The sequence below is a fragment of the Phocoena sinus genome, chromosome 3 (genome assembly GCF_008692025.1).
Source record: "Phocoena sinus isolate mPhoSin1 chromosome 3, mPhoSin1.pri, whole genome shotgun sequence".
Lineage (NCBI taxonomy): Eukaryota > Metazoa > Chordata > Mammalia > Artiodactyla > Phocoenidae > Phocoena > Phocoena sinus.
In genome coordinates this window covers 37,708,377-37,724,284 of record NC_045765.1, presented here as the reverse complement: position 1 = coordinate 37,724,284, position 15,908 = coordinate 37,708,377, and the positions used below count along the sequence as shown (strand labels likewise).

The window sequence follows — 15,908 nt, the reverse complement described above, 5'->3', positions numbered from 1 at the left end:
TTTACTATGGTATGGGCACAGTAAACCCTATCCCCAGATCCAATCAGCTTGTGCTGCCTCCACTAAAACCTCACGGCTTTATCTGGCTCTTAGGAAAGATGAAAACAAAACAGGATCAGGTTAGTTTATTTACCAAAATTTGACTTCTCTGGGTCTATATTCATTTATTTCTTCAAATAAATATTTATGCCAGTGTTTGGGCTTGGCAGAGAAGGTATTTTTCTTTTCATTTCAGGGAAAAAAAAATACAAGTCTCTGTCAAAAGCAAGATAAGGTGCAGTCAGAAACTGCATTTGCAAACTTCAATCTTGGAACAGGAACAGTATCACTGAGGATTTAGAGCAGTGTTTCTTCTTTTAATTAATTTCACAGAACCAGGGATGAGGGAAGGTAAACTCCACAATAAACTCCAAGATCTTTGAAGTTTTTGTGCCTGAAAAATTCCAACTATCAGTGTAGGCTGTATATTTTAAACTGATACATTTTTGGTGATAACATTTTTCAATAACATAATCTACTTGTTCCTTTTTCTCCTTATTCAATACCCAGAGCTCTCATCACCATTCAATCCTCTGAAAATAAAGCTTGTGAATCTCACTTCCTAGAGTTGCCGCCTCCTTCAATACAAAGAGCCGGGACATGCTTTCTACTAGGCACGTTGCCACCGTAGGTGGGTCAGCAGCCAGCATTGCTTCAGACCAGCAGTCTTGAGGACAGTGCGTGAATCTGATGTTGTGTCCTGGAAGTGACTCCCTTAAATGATATCTCGCCTATTTTAAAATGTCCTTCATCGTGGTATCAACTACGGGGTTTAAGGGAGGGTCCACTTTTGGCTCAGCTTTGCCAATGTGATTCAGCTTCCATTAGTTATTTCTGCAAATGGGAAGGAGAAAGGAAATTTCTGGGTCCTCTGTGAGTTAGTGCAGCGGACCTGCAAGGTGCTTGGATTTTGGTGACCAGAAAATTGCTCTCACCTCCATGTCATTATGCTCCCAGTGAACTAGCCCCCAAGCGTGTTTGTGTTGGGGATCTAATATATTGCCTTTCAATCAGAGCTGAGAGCCACTGAACACACAGACAGAACATGACGAGCAGGTCAGGAAAGCAATAAAGATTTTACAGAGCTGTCCAAGGTGCTAAATTTACTCAATAATGGTTTTGGCACCATAGTGTTAACCTCTCATTTACTACCAGTTTGAGGGACTAAATTGAAGTAGCTGACTTCATTTACCTTGAAATGTATATTTTATGACATTATGTAAGTAGATTGAAAGGGCACTGCAGTTTTAACAATTTAAAGGCTAAAGCATGTTTAAGATGAAACTTGAATATTTATTGTATATTGCACTTAAAGTATATAGAATGTTAAAATGTATTGATTAAATTTGTAAAAGGCATTATAAAAATGACAGGTAGTATAAAAGATGTATGCCTCTTAAAATCAAACTGATAGTATATGCTATCTCTTCGGTGGTCACAAGTGTAATTTTTTTGCAGTTTTATATGGTAATTTGAAAAATCTGTAATTTCACATTAGGAAATGATTGAGCCTGGGATGTTAAAGAGAGAAATTTCCCATAAGGGGACAAGCTGGATGTTTCATATAATCTTTTGTCTCTGAAATTGTTCCTAAAGTCTTATTTTTTGTGACATTAGGAGGGAGCATCGTGTAAGGATCCTTCCATTCTAATATGCAATTTTAATATTTCTGAAAAGAGAGAGCACTTGACAAGTACTAATATCTAATTTTTCAAAGCATTTATTTGTCAGGAGAGATTTTCTCTTCTTTTCATAATGTTTAAAACGTCTCGCTGCTTGCGGTTTAAAACATGAGGGTAGAGATTAGACTCTTCCAAGATAATTAATCCTATCCTTGGATTAAAAAAAAATACATATCCCATTGGGGAATTAAGAAGACAAATACCAGTACCCTAAATAGTGAAAAGCCTCAGAGTCTCCTTATAGAGCTACTGCTTGTTCTCCAACCTACATTCTGAGTCAGACTATTTTTCTTTTCATGGCTTTGGATTTCTTCTCTCTTAAAGAAAGAGAAAATGTGTACTCCTTAAAAACTGCAACAACTCTTTGCTGACCTATTTCCTTTCTCAATTAAAACCTGTCTTTACCTGCCTTCCTATGACCATCGATTGATGATTATGTGAATGGAGATCTGGAGAGGAAAAAAAAAATGGATGAACCATACTAAATCTGCTTAGAGTTAGTAGAAACACTAGGAAGATTCAAGGATGACTGGGGTTCGAGAAACAGTTCAAGTATAATTGGTACAAGTTTTACTATGTTTTGGAACCTTTATAATGAAAGTGCTGAATGGGCTACAAATGCAGAGAGAAGATTTGGCTTTACTTCATATGTTGCAACCCAATCAGTTAGCAAATAATTTGTGAACTTTCTCTTGTCCCAGCAGTCACACACCGATATTACTCTCCAGCACCTTTCAAGGCACCCTGTCTTCCCAGAATTAAGGTACGGCGTTCTGTGGGAATTGCAAAAGACTTCCGCCACCATCTGGTCCTATCCTCTTTATCCAATCTCCTCTCCCTAAACATCTGAAGAACTGCCCTCTATTCTGGGCTAGTTAGTCCTCTCCAGCCTGGAAGTAACATGTTGGGCTCCTTCCTATCTCCATACCTTTACTCATTTTGCCTTTATTTGGGAAGCTGGCTTCAGTCTGTGCCCATTTACAATATCTTCCCATCCTCTAGGGGCCTGATGATGAAGGTGGTGCTGGTGGTGGTGGTAGAGTAGTGGAAAACATAACCGTTGTTTATGGAAAGGGAAACATGAACTCATTCAGTCTTCGTGGTGAGGCTCCGTATCGCCGTTTGGCAGACGAGGAAACTGAGACTCAGAGAGGTCCGCCAACTTGCCCTGACGTCACACAACTAATGAATGGCTGAGTAGGGATTCAATCTCAGGCCCGTTAGACGTCAGAGCCTGAGCTCTTCATAATTACACTATCCTATCAGAACTAATTCCACCTTCACTGAGACCCCAGCTCCTAACCTCTCTCATTCCTCTGAAAAATAGTGCTGACTGCACCGCCCAGCACCGCACAGAAGTGGACACTGTGGGGTCATTTTGCTCTGGTCTTAAATGTGTGAGTCTCCAATCTCCACAACCAGACTACAGGCTCTTTGAGGTCTTAATCTCCTTCTCTAAGCCCCTAGCACTATGTTCAGCAAACCACAGCCCCTGAGAAATTCTTGTTGAAGAGCTCATTTAAGATCATCACTGATTTTTAAAAGCGCGTGCTTAATTTACATGAGGAAATGACCGAGTCATGTATTTGGCCTAGTTTATAAAAGCAGAAGACTTAAATTTGGTGCTCCATTTGGCTCTAGACCTTTAAATCCAATATATAAATTCCCAAAGGTCAAGTCTTGATCACTGGGGGGTGTTTTAATACCACTTTTTTTTTTTAATGTGAATTTGCTCCTTCACTCCTGCTGGCTTGTACTTACATTTTAATTTTGTGATTAACATAATGAATCATGTCGGGTACAGACATTATCTCAAGTTACAGGCTGCTAACAACATGAGGTTTGTCTTGATGTACATCAGCCTTTTATTAACTATACTCCTAGGCTCTTAGAAATACTTAGGTATTTGCACACTCTTAGGGACCAGGCATATCATGTCTGATATGCAGACATGGCTAATTCACCTTTCCTTCCATTTCATGACAATAAACCCTCTGAGGAGTAATCACCTTCCATGTGAATCTTCTCTGCAGCATCTGATCTCAAATGTGTTGCTAATAATTTCATATTCACTGGGCCCACCTAGCCTTCCAGAGAGAATGGGAAGGCTGTCTAACCATCCAATACTGAGCCCGTTTATAAACCCAGTTCCATGTTTTGAGTCATTCAAACCCAGATGAGCGGGGGAGATGGCCTGAACTCTCATTCAGAGCACATGTAGACCAACTCATAAAGCCAGATGGGTACCCGTTTACCAACACAACATTAATTTCAAATCTCAGGATCAGATTTTGAGACTCTGGGAACTCCCTCATAAAATTCAAGCCCAGGGATGCTTCTGTAATTTGGGAAGACAACCTGTGCTTGGCTTTATGCTCCCTCAGTTAGAAAATAATGTTTTGAGGGACGAAGAAGAAAACAGAAGCTAAACGTAAACGTCAATTATCAAAGTCAAGTTGACCTGGGTGATTCCCGAGAAAGAAGTACAATACTTTCCTGTCACTGCACATTGCCCTGTCGCCCATGTATCACCACTCTACTTTGCCCTATCAGGGGATTCAAGATACAGTGGGTTCAAATATCAGCAAAACAAAATGAAGAGGACCGGCAAAATCACTCCTGGTTTAAAGTCCATAAGCACCTATCGGCACTGAAATCAGCACTGAATCCGTTCACCTCCTCACGTTGGAGTTTACTATTGGGTCCAAATTTTAAACAGTATATTCAGCTTACTAGCCTTTAACTTCTATTCTAGCTCTTTCCCCACTTGCTTCTGAAACTACTGATTGGAAAGTCTAAAAGCTGAAAAAGTGATTGGAAGTTTCTGGCAGCCCATTTCCTGTAGAGCTGGATGTACAATGCAATAAATACTAGTTGACTGAGAGGCATTTCTGTGGAGGGTAGTTTTATGTCCCAACTTCCTTTGTGTTTATTCAGCCAAATGGAAAATTCCACAGTGGTAGACTCTGCATCCTAAAAAATCATAGAATGAGGGCAGTGAGGGAAGGAGTAAAACAAACCAAAATAATACTTGAGCACTGTTTAGCTTCCGATCCTCTGAGACATTCCTTAAATTTTTCATTTCTTCTGGTAATATGAACTTCTCGAAATAGAGCTTACCGCAGATCATTAGAAACCTTTATTGTCACACTTTAAACACGCTTTACTCAGAAGCCCTATGACCGAGAGGAGTCACTCTCATCTAGCATGGATATAATTAAACATGTTTCCGCTGAAAGGGGCATTCTCATTATGGCTAAGGACCACTTTAGAGTAAATTGAAATGGAAAGGAGGAGCATAGATGAGGTGTAGGTAGCAAGTGGTTAGTTCTAGGGAGGCATAAAATGCCAAATGTGTAACAATTATATTTTACAGCCCTGCATTCTGAAGACTCCATAGCATTTTATTATAGAAGAAGCTTCAGCTGAAGCTTACTGAACGAACATTCTAGTGCACACTCATTGCCCACAGTCTTTAAAGAAAAATAAAATTCAAACCATAATCAAAATCTGCAGAAATATTCAAAACAAAGGAATCAGATATTTTAAAAGGGTCTACTGCTATTCACACGAGAGGCATCGAAAGTGTTCTAGTCTAAAGAAAATGCAGGGGCTTCAAGGGGGGGCTTCTGAACCTCCTCTAATTTTAAAGTTGATTTTGTGTTCAGATTAGATGACACCCCTCTTACTTCTCAAACATATGATTATGTATCATCGTGCCGCGTGGCTGGAGACGCGCCCAAAAGCTTTGCCTTTGTTACAAACGTGGAAGACTTCTGAATCCCATGAAATTAAGGTAGGTTGTACGCTAACGCAGCTACATCAACGTAAGACATGCTAACTTACATGACTGACTTTTACAGTGGAAAGGAAAAGGCTGTTTTCAGGCAGCTGTTATTGCCTCAATGGGAAAAAGAAAAAAAAAAAATCAATGAAAGTGAAATGAACAAGAGATTTTGTCTGAGTTGCAGTTAATACCACTGAAGAGCTATGGATATTAAAAGGTCAACAAATAAATTAGCCAGAGTGTTATGAAATGAATGATTTGGCTTATAATTTTATTGACTGAAAATTGTTCACTGCCTATTAGACCAGGTAATTTTGATCTGGTGCCTCAATTACTGTTCCGTAAGCAATAATATAGTTGTAAGAGCTGCTGATTCGATCGCGTGACCTCTGAGAAGCTGGCTAGGACAGCTGACTTTACTATGATGGATAACCAACCAAGCTTGGTCTCCACGAGGTGCGAAACCTCCCTTTCCTGCAAGGGGATCTCATAAAAGAAACACTACACTTGATTCATTTCACCAAAATGTTTGACTTTTCAAGTGTCAGCAGTTAAGTATAAATTGTGAAGCCAGGTATTCCTGTGAAGAGTGATGACAATGGCTTTCCCCCTCTTTTTGGTCTCCTGGCATTCTCTTCTAAATGGTGTCATGGTAATTGGTGAATGGGAGCCTGGGGTGCTTCCCGGCACAAATACAGTGAAAAATGGTGTCTGCACCCTTGTGAGTATGACCTGCTTGGAGGTACAGAGCTGAACTTGGTAACCTCTGGCTGGCTCTTCTTATTCCAATTCATTGTACTGGTTTAAGACCAACACTCTGGGTTAGATCCTGCTGAGTGGCCTTGGAAATCGACTTTCTGATCAGGATGAAAGTCTCTGCTTAAAGAGAAGGCTGTGGACAGAGGTGGCTTTTTCAGGGCTAGGTTGTAAAGTCAGCACATGAAACAAAAACTGCCTAGAGTCAAAATTACCCTTGAAACGCTTTTAAGTTGCCAAGGCCTGGGCTCTTAGAAACACAAAAGCCAGAAATTAACCACTTGTGTTTCTCTTTGTCTTTTGGCTGTGGCTTCCCTTTCCCTAGGGCAAACGACAATAAATATCTAGTTTGAAAGGAAAAGGACCACTGAGTGAACAAAGAGACTCATTGTCGTATGTATGTCCCTGTATGTCTGTGTATGTGTTTGGTGTGTGTGTGTACAAATGTATGTGTATATTTATATTTTTGGACAAGTACATGTAGTTAAACTTGAGTAAGTGCTATGTGCAGGCTGGAACTATACTGGACTTTAACGATATCTAAGGAAGGCAAAAATAGAGTTGCTTTTGGTTTCTTAAATTGTTGAACATCATCAGTTATGATGTGTACCTCCAGAAGAACGGTATCTGTAAACGATGATTCCCAAGGCTTTACTGATGGTCCTGACTATAACTGCAATTAAAATCCACTGTCTCAAGACTGCTGGGGCTCACTTCTTATTACTCCAGTGGTTAATTGAAGTGTTACTCAAGGCTGAAAATAGTAAGCACGGCCAGAGGCCTCCTAGTGTCTCTGTTTCTAAGGGCTTCGGTCTTGAAGAGGAGGATGCTGGGTGGTTAGGAGGAGAAATGAGCCCCCGTTTCCTCCTGTGACTTCTTCTTGAACTAATGAGTAATTATATTCAAAGCCCCTGTACACGGGGTGTGATACAAAGGTTAAACTTAGTCCCCCCCTTGTCAAGAGCTCAGTGCTAAAAGAACTTGAAGGAGGTTCCGGAATTCAGCTATTGGAGTAACTGTTATTACAAAGTCCCTACAGCGATGACTCTGGGGCTAAAGAGAAAGAGAATTATCTCCCAGGTTTGTATGTGTGTGTTTTTAACTCCTACTGCCACTTTCCTCTGGCTAAGCCATCTGTGAGCTACCCTCAGTCTATGCTAGCACCTTCCCCTTCCCCCCCCCCCGCCCCCCCGCCACCGGCCAAACTTGAGGGATTTTTAAAAATTGGTTTACAAAATTGCCTTTTTTCTTAAAATTCCCTTTTCTTAATTCTAGGAAGCAGTGCTTAGAGATACTGGCTCCGGAGTCCAATGGAGTTGGCTCAAATCCTTGCTCTGCCATTTTTTTAGCATTGTAAATGCATGCCTCCGTTTCCTCAACTGTAAAGTACGGTTCAGACCAGCATCTGGCTCAGCAGACATACAGTGAGTGCTTACTGAGCAACAGGCAGCAATAATATTGATAACCCTCACTTGTTTTCCAGAAAACTTGGGCAGATTATATGCATTCTTAGAGTCAATGCTTTGAGTGCTCCTTCAGGTGCAATCCTATCTGCAAAACACCGGGAAAGATTCTGAACAGCCTAATGGTGAGGATGTCTGGTGAGGTAGAAAGCCTCCCCTGACAGCTGTGTGAGTGGTCCTTTCTGAGCCTCAGTTTTCTCATCTCTAAATCGGGCATGATTCAACAACGACAGAGTAACTTACTGCAGGGTCAGTCAGTTAAAGATAAAATAAATAATCTAAAAAAAGTGAGAATTAAAACTTTTGTGGGGGTCATGGCCTTTTTAATGAAGCCGTAGTCTCACTCCCCAGAAAAATATGTGCATGTGTGCATATACTCATCACACACACACGCACACAGTTCTATCTACAATTTCAAGGGTGCACGGAACTAGGCTAAACTCCCCTGATGAAAGAAGCATAAGTAGGAGGGGCTACCAAGCCCCTAAACTGAGCATATCATCAAAATGGGGAAGTGGAATTTGCCCGTGAGTTTTCTGGCAGATACGGAGGAGAGAGGGGGAAAAAGAACTGCATTCCATAGTGTGTGTTTTTTGACAAGAAAATGCAGAGACAAAATGGTTTTTGGAATCAAACTCAAGCATTCTTTTCCTAAGAGCTGAATATACTGCATGATTTGCTTTTGTTGCTATATTTTTTTGTTTGAGTCATTTTGGTTCCCAGATAAAATGTTAATAGATTTTCTTCAAATTAAAAAAAATAAATAAATGAGTAAGACGAGAGAGCACGTCCAGTGTCACAGTGTGGAAGATAAAGATGTACGGTTTTTCTTTATCCTTTTCTGAAACCCTTAGTCATCCCCTTTTCTACTAACAGGCAATGTGGTTATGCAAAAATTTCTTATGTGTATTTTCACTGATGCAACTGCAGGTTTTGAATTACGGATAGTCTTTGCATAAAGACTAAAACAATAAAAGCATAATTAGAATACGTGGTATACAGCCGACTCCAGTTTTATTTTGCCCCAGCTCTGTATTTATGATAAATCACTAACACGACCGCTCTTTAGGGAGGGTGATTTTGGGTCTCGTCTCTCCATTGAGCAAAAACAGTGCCTGTGACTAGAGGCTGAATTTCAATTCTGCAAGTTGTACAGTGGAACTGAATAATATTTGGCACAATGCAGTGCACAACCGAGCCACTAAATGGCTGATTTACTAAATTATTATTAGATGAGCCCTTGCTGTTCCAAATGCAAGTGCAGTCACTGCCTTCCTTCGTGGTGTGTTCAAATTGTTCTGTGTTTAAATATTCAGCATGAGGCTAATGTGAACTGATGAACTGAGACTATAAACATTCACTTTCAATACAGATAGAGCGACAGAGATGAAACATATCATGTGGCCTGCGGAGGTGAAAATGATTTATATTTAAGGATGTTGCTGCCTACTTCCATTACTTTAAGGTACTCTTAATTAGCATTAAGAGTTAGAAATGACTAATTCCCATGTACAGGAAGAGGAGGCTAGGGTTTTTTTTTTTTTTTTTTTTTTTTTGCATGCCAGTGCAGGACAAGTTACCACGAGGCACTGCTGCCTGTGCTGCTGTTCAGAACCTTGAGTTTTACTCATGGTGGGGTGCACCCCACCAGCAGAGTCATGTGTCTGCTGGGAGAACTATGGTGTCCGACAGTCAGTGTTTTTTCTCAGCCCACCCAAAGGGTCTACAGTCCATCCTCACTACCATCCATCCCTCTGCAATCCACCTCCCTTACCATCACATCTACTACACCTGCTACACGGACCCCCTAGCACCTCACTCTCCACGTCACCAAGCTTCTTTACTGACACCTGCTGGAGTGAAGAACAGCCCTTTGCTCCTTGGGCAAAGATAACCCCCTCCTCTCCTTCCTCCCCTTTGAGGGCAGTTATAGGCAAGCACTTAAAATACTGTGATCACTTACAGTAGATTAGAATTTTTTATGGGTACCGTGTTGCCATAACAACACGAAGACAGCAGATGACTTGAGCTAAGCTTGCAAAGCAAAAGGCTGCTCATCTGGCAGTTAAAATGAATACAGTTCATTTCACAAGTTTCCCATATGGACTCTTAGTGTATGGTAATGAGGAGACCATATGGTGGGAGAAAATGCACTGAGAACAATTGGGTTCCACTGGCTGAGTGGGAAGTTGGGAGAGAAAACCCGGGTGAGAGATTCTGGTGCGTGTGCTCTCTGGGTTCAAGGTTTGGTTGAGGTTTGTTTGGGATGGTTGTTTTCCATAGTGGTTTCGCGTTTCTTAATCTGTTCCTTAATATGTCAGCTGTGCGAAATGACAAACATCTTGCAAATTTTGCAATATCATTCATCACAAACTGTCAGCAGTGTTTGCAAATCTGACTTGCAAGATCCTTTAAATGTGTTGTTCTTAAAAGGCAACAGTACTAAGTTTTTAGACAAAGTGCAGGAAAATTTAAGTACTTCTGACAAGCAGAAACATTAACAGTAATCATTTTAAAAACACTCGCATCTTTTGCCTGCATGTTTAGCTGTAAATAATGCTAGAATATATAAAAGCTTTAAAGTGAAAATGTAATAACTACTTTTTATTATGTTTCATAAAGGATAAAGAAAATGCTGTGAGCCATGTGTATGGGTTTTCTATAGGTGCGGATGGAGGGAGATGGAGGGTTCCCGTTCTCCTTACTGCTCACCAGATTGAAAACCGGGGAGGACGGCTTGAAAAAGGCTCTAAAGTCAATTCTGTACTATACATGCTTCATAAAAGATGAATATAAATGCATTAGTTAGACGCGGTGAGCTAAATTAGAAGGTCAGGCAGGGCTGCGAGGGCTGAAAAATCACACAACCAATGAGTGTAATTACTCTTTTTTAAGTCTATTAAGTGGTGTTGCTCTATCAAGGCTCAGGGATATAGGACATGAAGAACAAGATAAAGTAATGTGTATTTATTACTCCCACTGGATCAATTTACCAGATATTTTCAGCTCCATAAAGCAAAACACACAAATGCCGCCTTTGTTACTCTTCTCAAACTGCTTCATTTTCTCTAAAAGAGGGACTGGCTCTGGAAGAAAAAACACGTTTGCCCTGTGGAGGTCCCCACGCAAACCCCTCTGGGTGGGGAATGAGAGAAGCTGGTGCGTATTTGAGTAGGAAGGGGCTGAGGATAGGCGAGAGACAGGAGAGAGAAGCCAGTCACCTCAAGGCAGAAGTATTTGGGTTTCCAGACCTGGGAGGGAAATGGGAACTTGATGCAGTGAGGCCAGAGGCCCCAGGTGCTAATCTCAGTTTTCCCATATGCTTGCTGTGAGTGGTAGCATGCCACCAGCCCTCTGGGAACTCTGACCCTGTGAAATGGGGAGTACCCATCTTGCAGGGAATAGTAGCCCCCATTTACTGAAGTCTCACTATATGCCAGAGAGTCCTCGTTGCGTACATTATCTCATTAACGCCCAATAGCCATGCTGCGGGACAGCTGCTTTACAAAGGAGAAAACGGGGGCTGAGAAGGGTGAGTCCCGTGCGCGGGGCAGTGCAAGTGGTTTTCAAAATCCACGTCCATCCAACCTGAGAGCCCACTCTCTTGGCCTCAATACCCTTCAAAAACCTTGATAAAGCCGTGCCAGGCACATCGAGGGCATGACGCAAAGGTTACCTGTTCCCTGGGATTCACTGCAAACACACGGAATGCCAGCCAAGCTCGGTGCCTTTGTGCTAATGCTCACTGACCACTCGGGAAGACAACTACAAATCGAAAGGGGACAGAGACACCTCTGGCCTTCAGAACAGAGACAGCTCCTTGTTCAGTGTTTCTGGATGGCCTCGTGCGTTTCAGCATCTCAGCGTTTCTGACTGACCACAGTCCCCATCCTCCGCACCTCTACATTATAAGAAAAGTCAACCTTTGCCCCAAAGTTGGTCACATGTTCCTCTCCCTCCTGCCAGGATCCAGAGAGGAAGGCACGTCTGTGTGACACAGAATGGAATGCTGCAGTTGAAAAACCTTCGCCTGCCCTTCTCCACGTGCACGTGAAAAAGGAAACCAAAGCACATCTGGGGTTGGCATAATTATAGTATTTTAAATTTGTGTGTACAGCAACTATCACTGATGGTGGCTTTCAGGGACAAAATAATTTACAGAGAAGGATTCGGCTTGCTCCTGTTTTCTCGTTTGGTAAATAGGAATGATGTCTGCTTTCCCGACTTCTCTCACAAGAGGGGCTCCAATAAAACAACGCATGTACAAGTTCTTTGAAAAAGCACAAGCCAGTATACAAAGGCATATTATTATGGAAAGCTGTCTGCTTGGTCTTTGGAGCAGTTTCATTTGACAGAATATGTGGGTGGTTGTATGAATCTAGCTTTGTCTATTTGCAAACACATGGGTTTAATAAAGTGGAGTTTGTTTTTTAAGGTGTGTGGTCCGTGGCTCACTGAAACACTCCTGTTTTACAAACACTGACCATGATTCTAAGAAAGGCGGAGCCCGTTTTCATCCCCCTAACAATGGACAGCGGGACTATAAATCTCCCAGGTCCACAGGAATACCTCGTGCTGGCTCCATCCGCCACTTCCTGACCTTGCTCTTGAACTCTCACTCCACCTTCACATTCGGAGCCAAGAGGACACCACTCTGATCTGAGTCACACAGAGAGCTTCCTGGGGTGGGCTCTGGCCAAAGTCCTCACACGGTCCAGTGGCTGGATGCACACCGTGGAGTGTTTCCTTAACACACAAACCCATTGTGTCCTTGATTACTCTTCCCAAACCCAGGAAAACGGGGCTGGGAATTTCACCATCAGGCCACCGGGGACAAAGTGACACGTGCCTGTGCTATTTGTTCAACATTTCTGAACGTGATGTGCAGCCGTGAAAATGTTATGAAAAGTAAATACACAAAACTCAACCATATATTCCTGTTTCTCTCCATTCTTTATGAATAAGAAAAGTATTGCTTGGTTGCTGTAGACCTCAGCCATTAAACCATATCTGTCTCCTGTTTTTCAATCAATATTTATAGAGTGGCAATTGTGGGCCAGAAACTATGCTGAGGCTCCCACAGGATTACTTCTTTTTGTCCTATGTGATCCCAGTGAAGTTGGCACGATTATTTCACCCCCATTTTATAGATGAAGAAACCGAGACACAGAAGATAAACCACACACTCCACTGCTGACCTGAATTAGGACTTCCTGCTCTGCAGAGATTGGGTAGGAGAGCTCTCAGAAGCCAGGGTCCCACTCTCACTCAACTGGCAAATAATTATAGCTACCTTTTGCGGACTGCTAAATAAGTGATTAAAGCAACCCAAAAAAGTAGGAAGTATTACCATCTCCATTTGACAGAGAAGGAAACTGAGGCACAGAGAGGTTAAGAATTTGGGGGGCGGGGAGAGAGAATTTTGACCCAGACCACAGAGCTCTCCAGTCCCTTCAGCAGACTCTAGGGACATCAAATGCCAAATGAAAGTGAAAATGGTCCCCAAATGGAAACAATGGGAAGAATCCGGCAATGCCCTCATGGCTTCTTCCCACCATTGGGTGGACACACATTATTTACATCTTCGTGCTATAAAATTACCGATTATTTTCCCATAGAAAATGCAATGGGAGTTGGGTTCTTGCCAGACAGGAACCTAAAAGTGATTCTCTTCATGGCACACCCATCTGTGGAAGCAGAGGGTCGTTCACTATTACTGTTAGATTCTGTAATTGCTCACCAAGAATAAGTCAGGGTGAAAGGGAAGGAGGTGTAAGATGGAGGCCCCTTTCAAAGACAAGGATATGTACAGACCGACACATCATATGATTTCTTCCTCAGGTGAAATGCTCTCAAGATGTTTTTTAAGGTGAACAGCACTCAGTGGGAGTGAGGCTGTTATGGGAACTCAGGGTTGAGACTGAAGGCTCTGTGTGTCTTCCCCTGGGGTCTAGGAGAGGGCAGAATTTGCTTGTCACTGTTCTTCCTCTCTCTGGGCAGGCAGTGCCCCATAACCGCCCCCCAGCCCCTCACATCTGTGCATCAGTTTCGGCGGGGAGGGACAGCTTTCTCCTGGACAGGCCTGTTCTGACAGTGGTCCTGCCGCTTCAGTGCAGCAGGGCCCACAGGTAAGATGTGATGATGAAATGATCGCCCAAAGAGGTTCGCTGAGCTAGGAAGGATGCCAACTTCATTTTTCTAAGTGTATTACGAGCAGAAACAGACCTGGACATGACATATCTCTAGACTTGCTGTGGCATGGAGAGGACCTTTCCTCTACTCATTTAATTTATACTAATTTTTACTTGTGTAGTAAATGAAATTTCATTTTGCTGTCAGTAAACAGTGAATGGTAGCTCGACCAATTCCGTTCGTTGAACTTCTATAGCATTTAACTGTTCTCTTCTCTGAGTCCTCCCAGAACTCTGGTTGCACTTTTGTTAAATGTACCTATTGTTTTCTGTTTTGTATGGCGTTGTATTTGGCTTTCTCTCCCACAGGGCGTCCGAGTTCCTTGGGTACAGAGATGGGAATATCCCCAACATTGACAACAGGTACAGAATAGAAACCAATAAATGTGCATTTCCTTTTTTTCTGCATTGGCAATTAATACCATTGCTGTATGACATATATTGCTCTACCTTGAATTTGTGTCTTATTTCTCCCACTTGTGTCTTAGGTGGGATGCCTCTGGAGGGAACAGACTCATGTCTTAGTAGCCCCGGTCCAAGGTGTGCCAATATGCTTTCCTTTGAGCTCTAGCTGTTCTCCCCTCACCAGAAATAAGTAAAGATCCTCATGGGGGTAGAAAAGCAATGTTCTTTTTCCTCTTGAGAACTGATACGATATAATGATTAATAACCTGGACTTAGGAGCCAGGCTTTAGAGGTTTGAATCTCCATTTAGCAATTTACATGCTGTGTGACCTTGGGCAAATGATTTAACCTCTCTTTGTTTGGTGATTTTCTTCTCTAAAATAGAGGTGGTAATTGCACCAACCTCAGAGGGTTTTTTAGAGGAAGAAATGACATGATATAAGTAAAACATTACCTGGCACGTAAGTGCTTGCTACTTTGATTATTGCTTCCCTTATAATACTAAACACACAAAGCACAAAAATATTGAGTTGCTTATCTATGAACTAACTTTTATCAACGGCAAAGTTTTCTGCCAATCACCTGAGCCCGTGTTTCCAGAGACCCTAACCCAAAGAGGAGGTATCCTACCTTTGGCAAGCGCTCAGGGTCGCCAGGGTGCCGGGGAATAACCTTCTGTAACCTCTGGAAACCATAATCGATGGTGGGTTCATTGAGTGCTGCAATGAAGAAGTCGTACAATTAGAACAATTTCAGGAAATAAAACAGCACATGATTTGCAATACTTATGGTGCAGAAATAACTGGGAAATCGAAAGTTTCATTGATACTTTTGAATTAGATCATAAAGTGATTGGACGAATGATCCCTTTTGGTGGGGACTGACTCACTCAAAAGAACATGAGTCGCAGGTCCTAAACTCTGCTCTTCTGGCCAAATTCTATATTCCTTACGGTGTTGAAAATGGTAGGTAAAATGGAACTTGGTGTGAGGTTTTAGGATTCCCTTTAGTCAGAAGCTTGAGTTACAACACTGGAGGGTATCTACAGGTATAAAGAGCAGAATTAAAAGTACTTGCTTAGCTACGGAATATCAAGTGGACCTCAGCTGATACAGTATCGCATCGGGAGCAATTAAGTGTGGTGGGGCAGAGGAGACCAGATCTCCTCGGGCCAGAAAGCCTCTTCTACCCTTGGAAGAGTCCGAAAAGAGACAGGTATTGAAAGTGCCCTTGATACGACACCCTCATCTCTAAGATGAAAGACTGATTCACCAATATCAATATTATTTCAGGAAAAGGCTAACCTCTACGGAGCACTAGCTCAGAACAGCTGGCTCTCCAAGAAGAATTTTTTTAAAAGACTAGAAGAAGAGCAAACCTGTAATAGTATTTGGAGACAGTGGGCCTTCTTGTACCCATATTGACTACACCTTCTTCAAAGCATCCTTAAATTCAACTCGATACAAAGTGGACTCTGGTGTATCACTTTTGAAATTCCTCCCCAGGACATGAAGTATCTCCAGCTTTCCTCGCCTGACCAGGAAAAGATGGCGGCTCCATCCTCCACCCACATCCCCCATCTCCT

At 42.1% G+C, this 15,908-nt stretch overlaps 1 protein-coding gene across 6 annotated transcripts in view; it reads right to left on the bottom strand.

Annotated features, from left to right (window-relative positions):
- Positions 1-15,908, bottom strand: part of EBF1 (EBF transcription factor 1) — a 395,639-nt gene that overhangs the window by 18,251 nt on the left and 361,480 nt on the right. For all 6 annotated transcript variants that reach the window (XM_032628415.1, XM_032628417.1, XM_032628416.1 and 3 more), the window contains one exon: positions 14,954-15,042. In XM_032628415.1, coding sequence (XP_032484306.1) covers positions 14,954-15,042 — 89 coding nt within the window. The remainder of the gene's footprint in view (positions 1-14,953; positions 15,043-15,908) is intronic.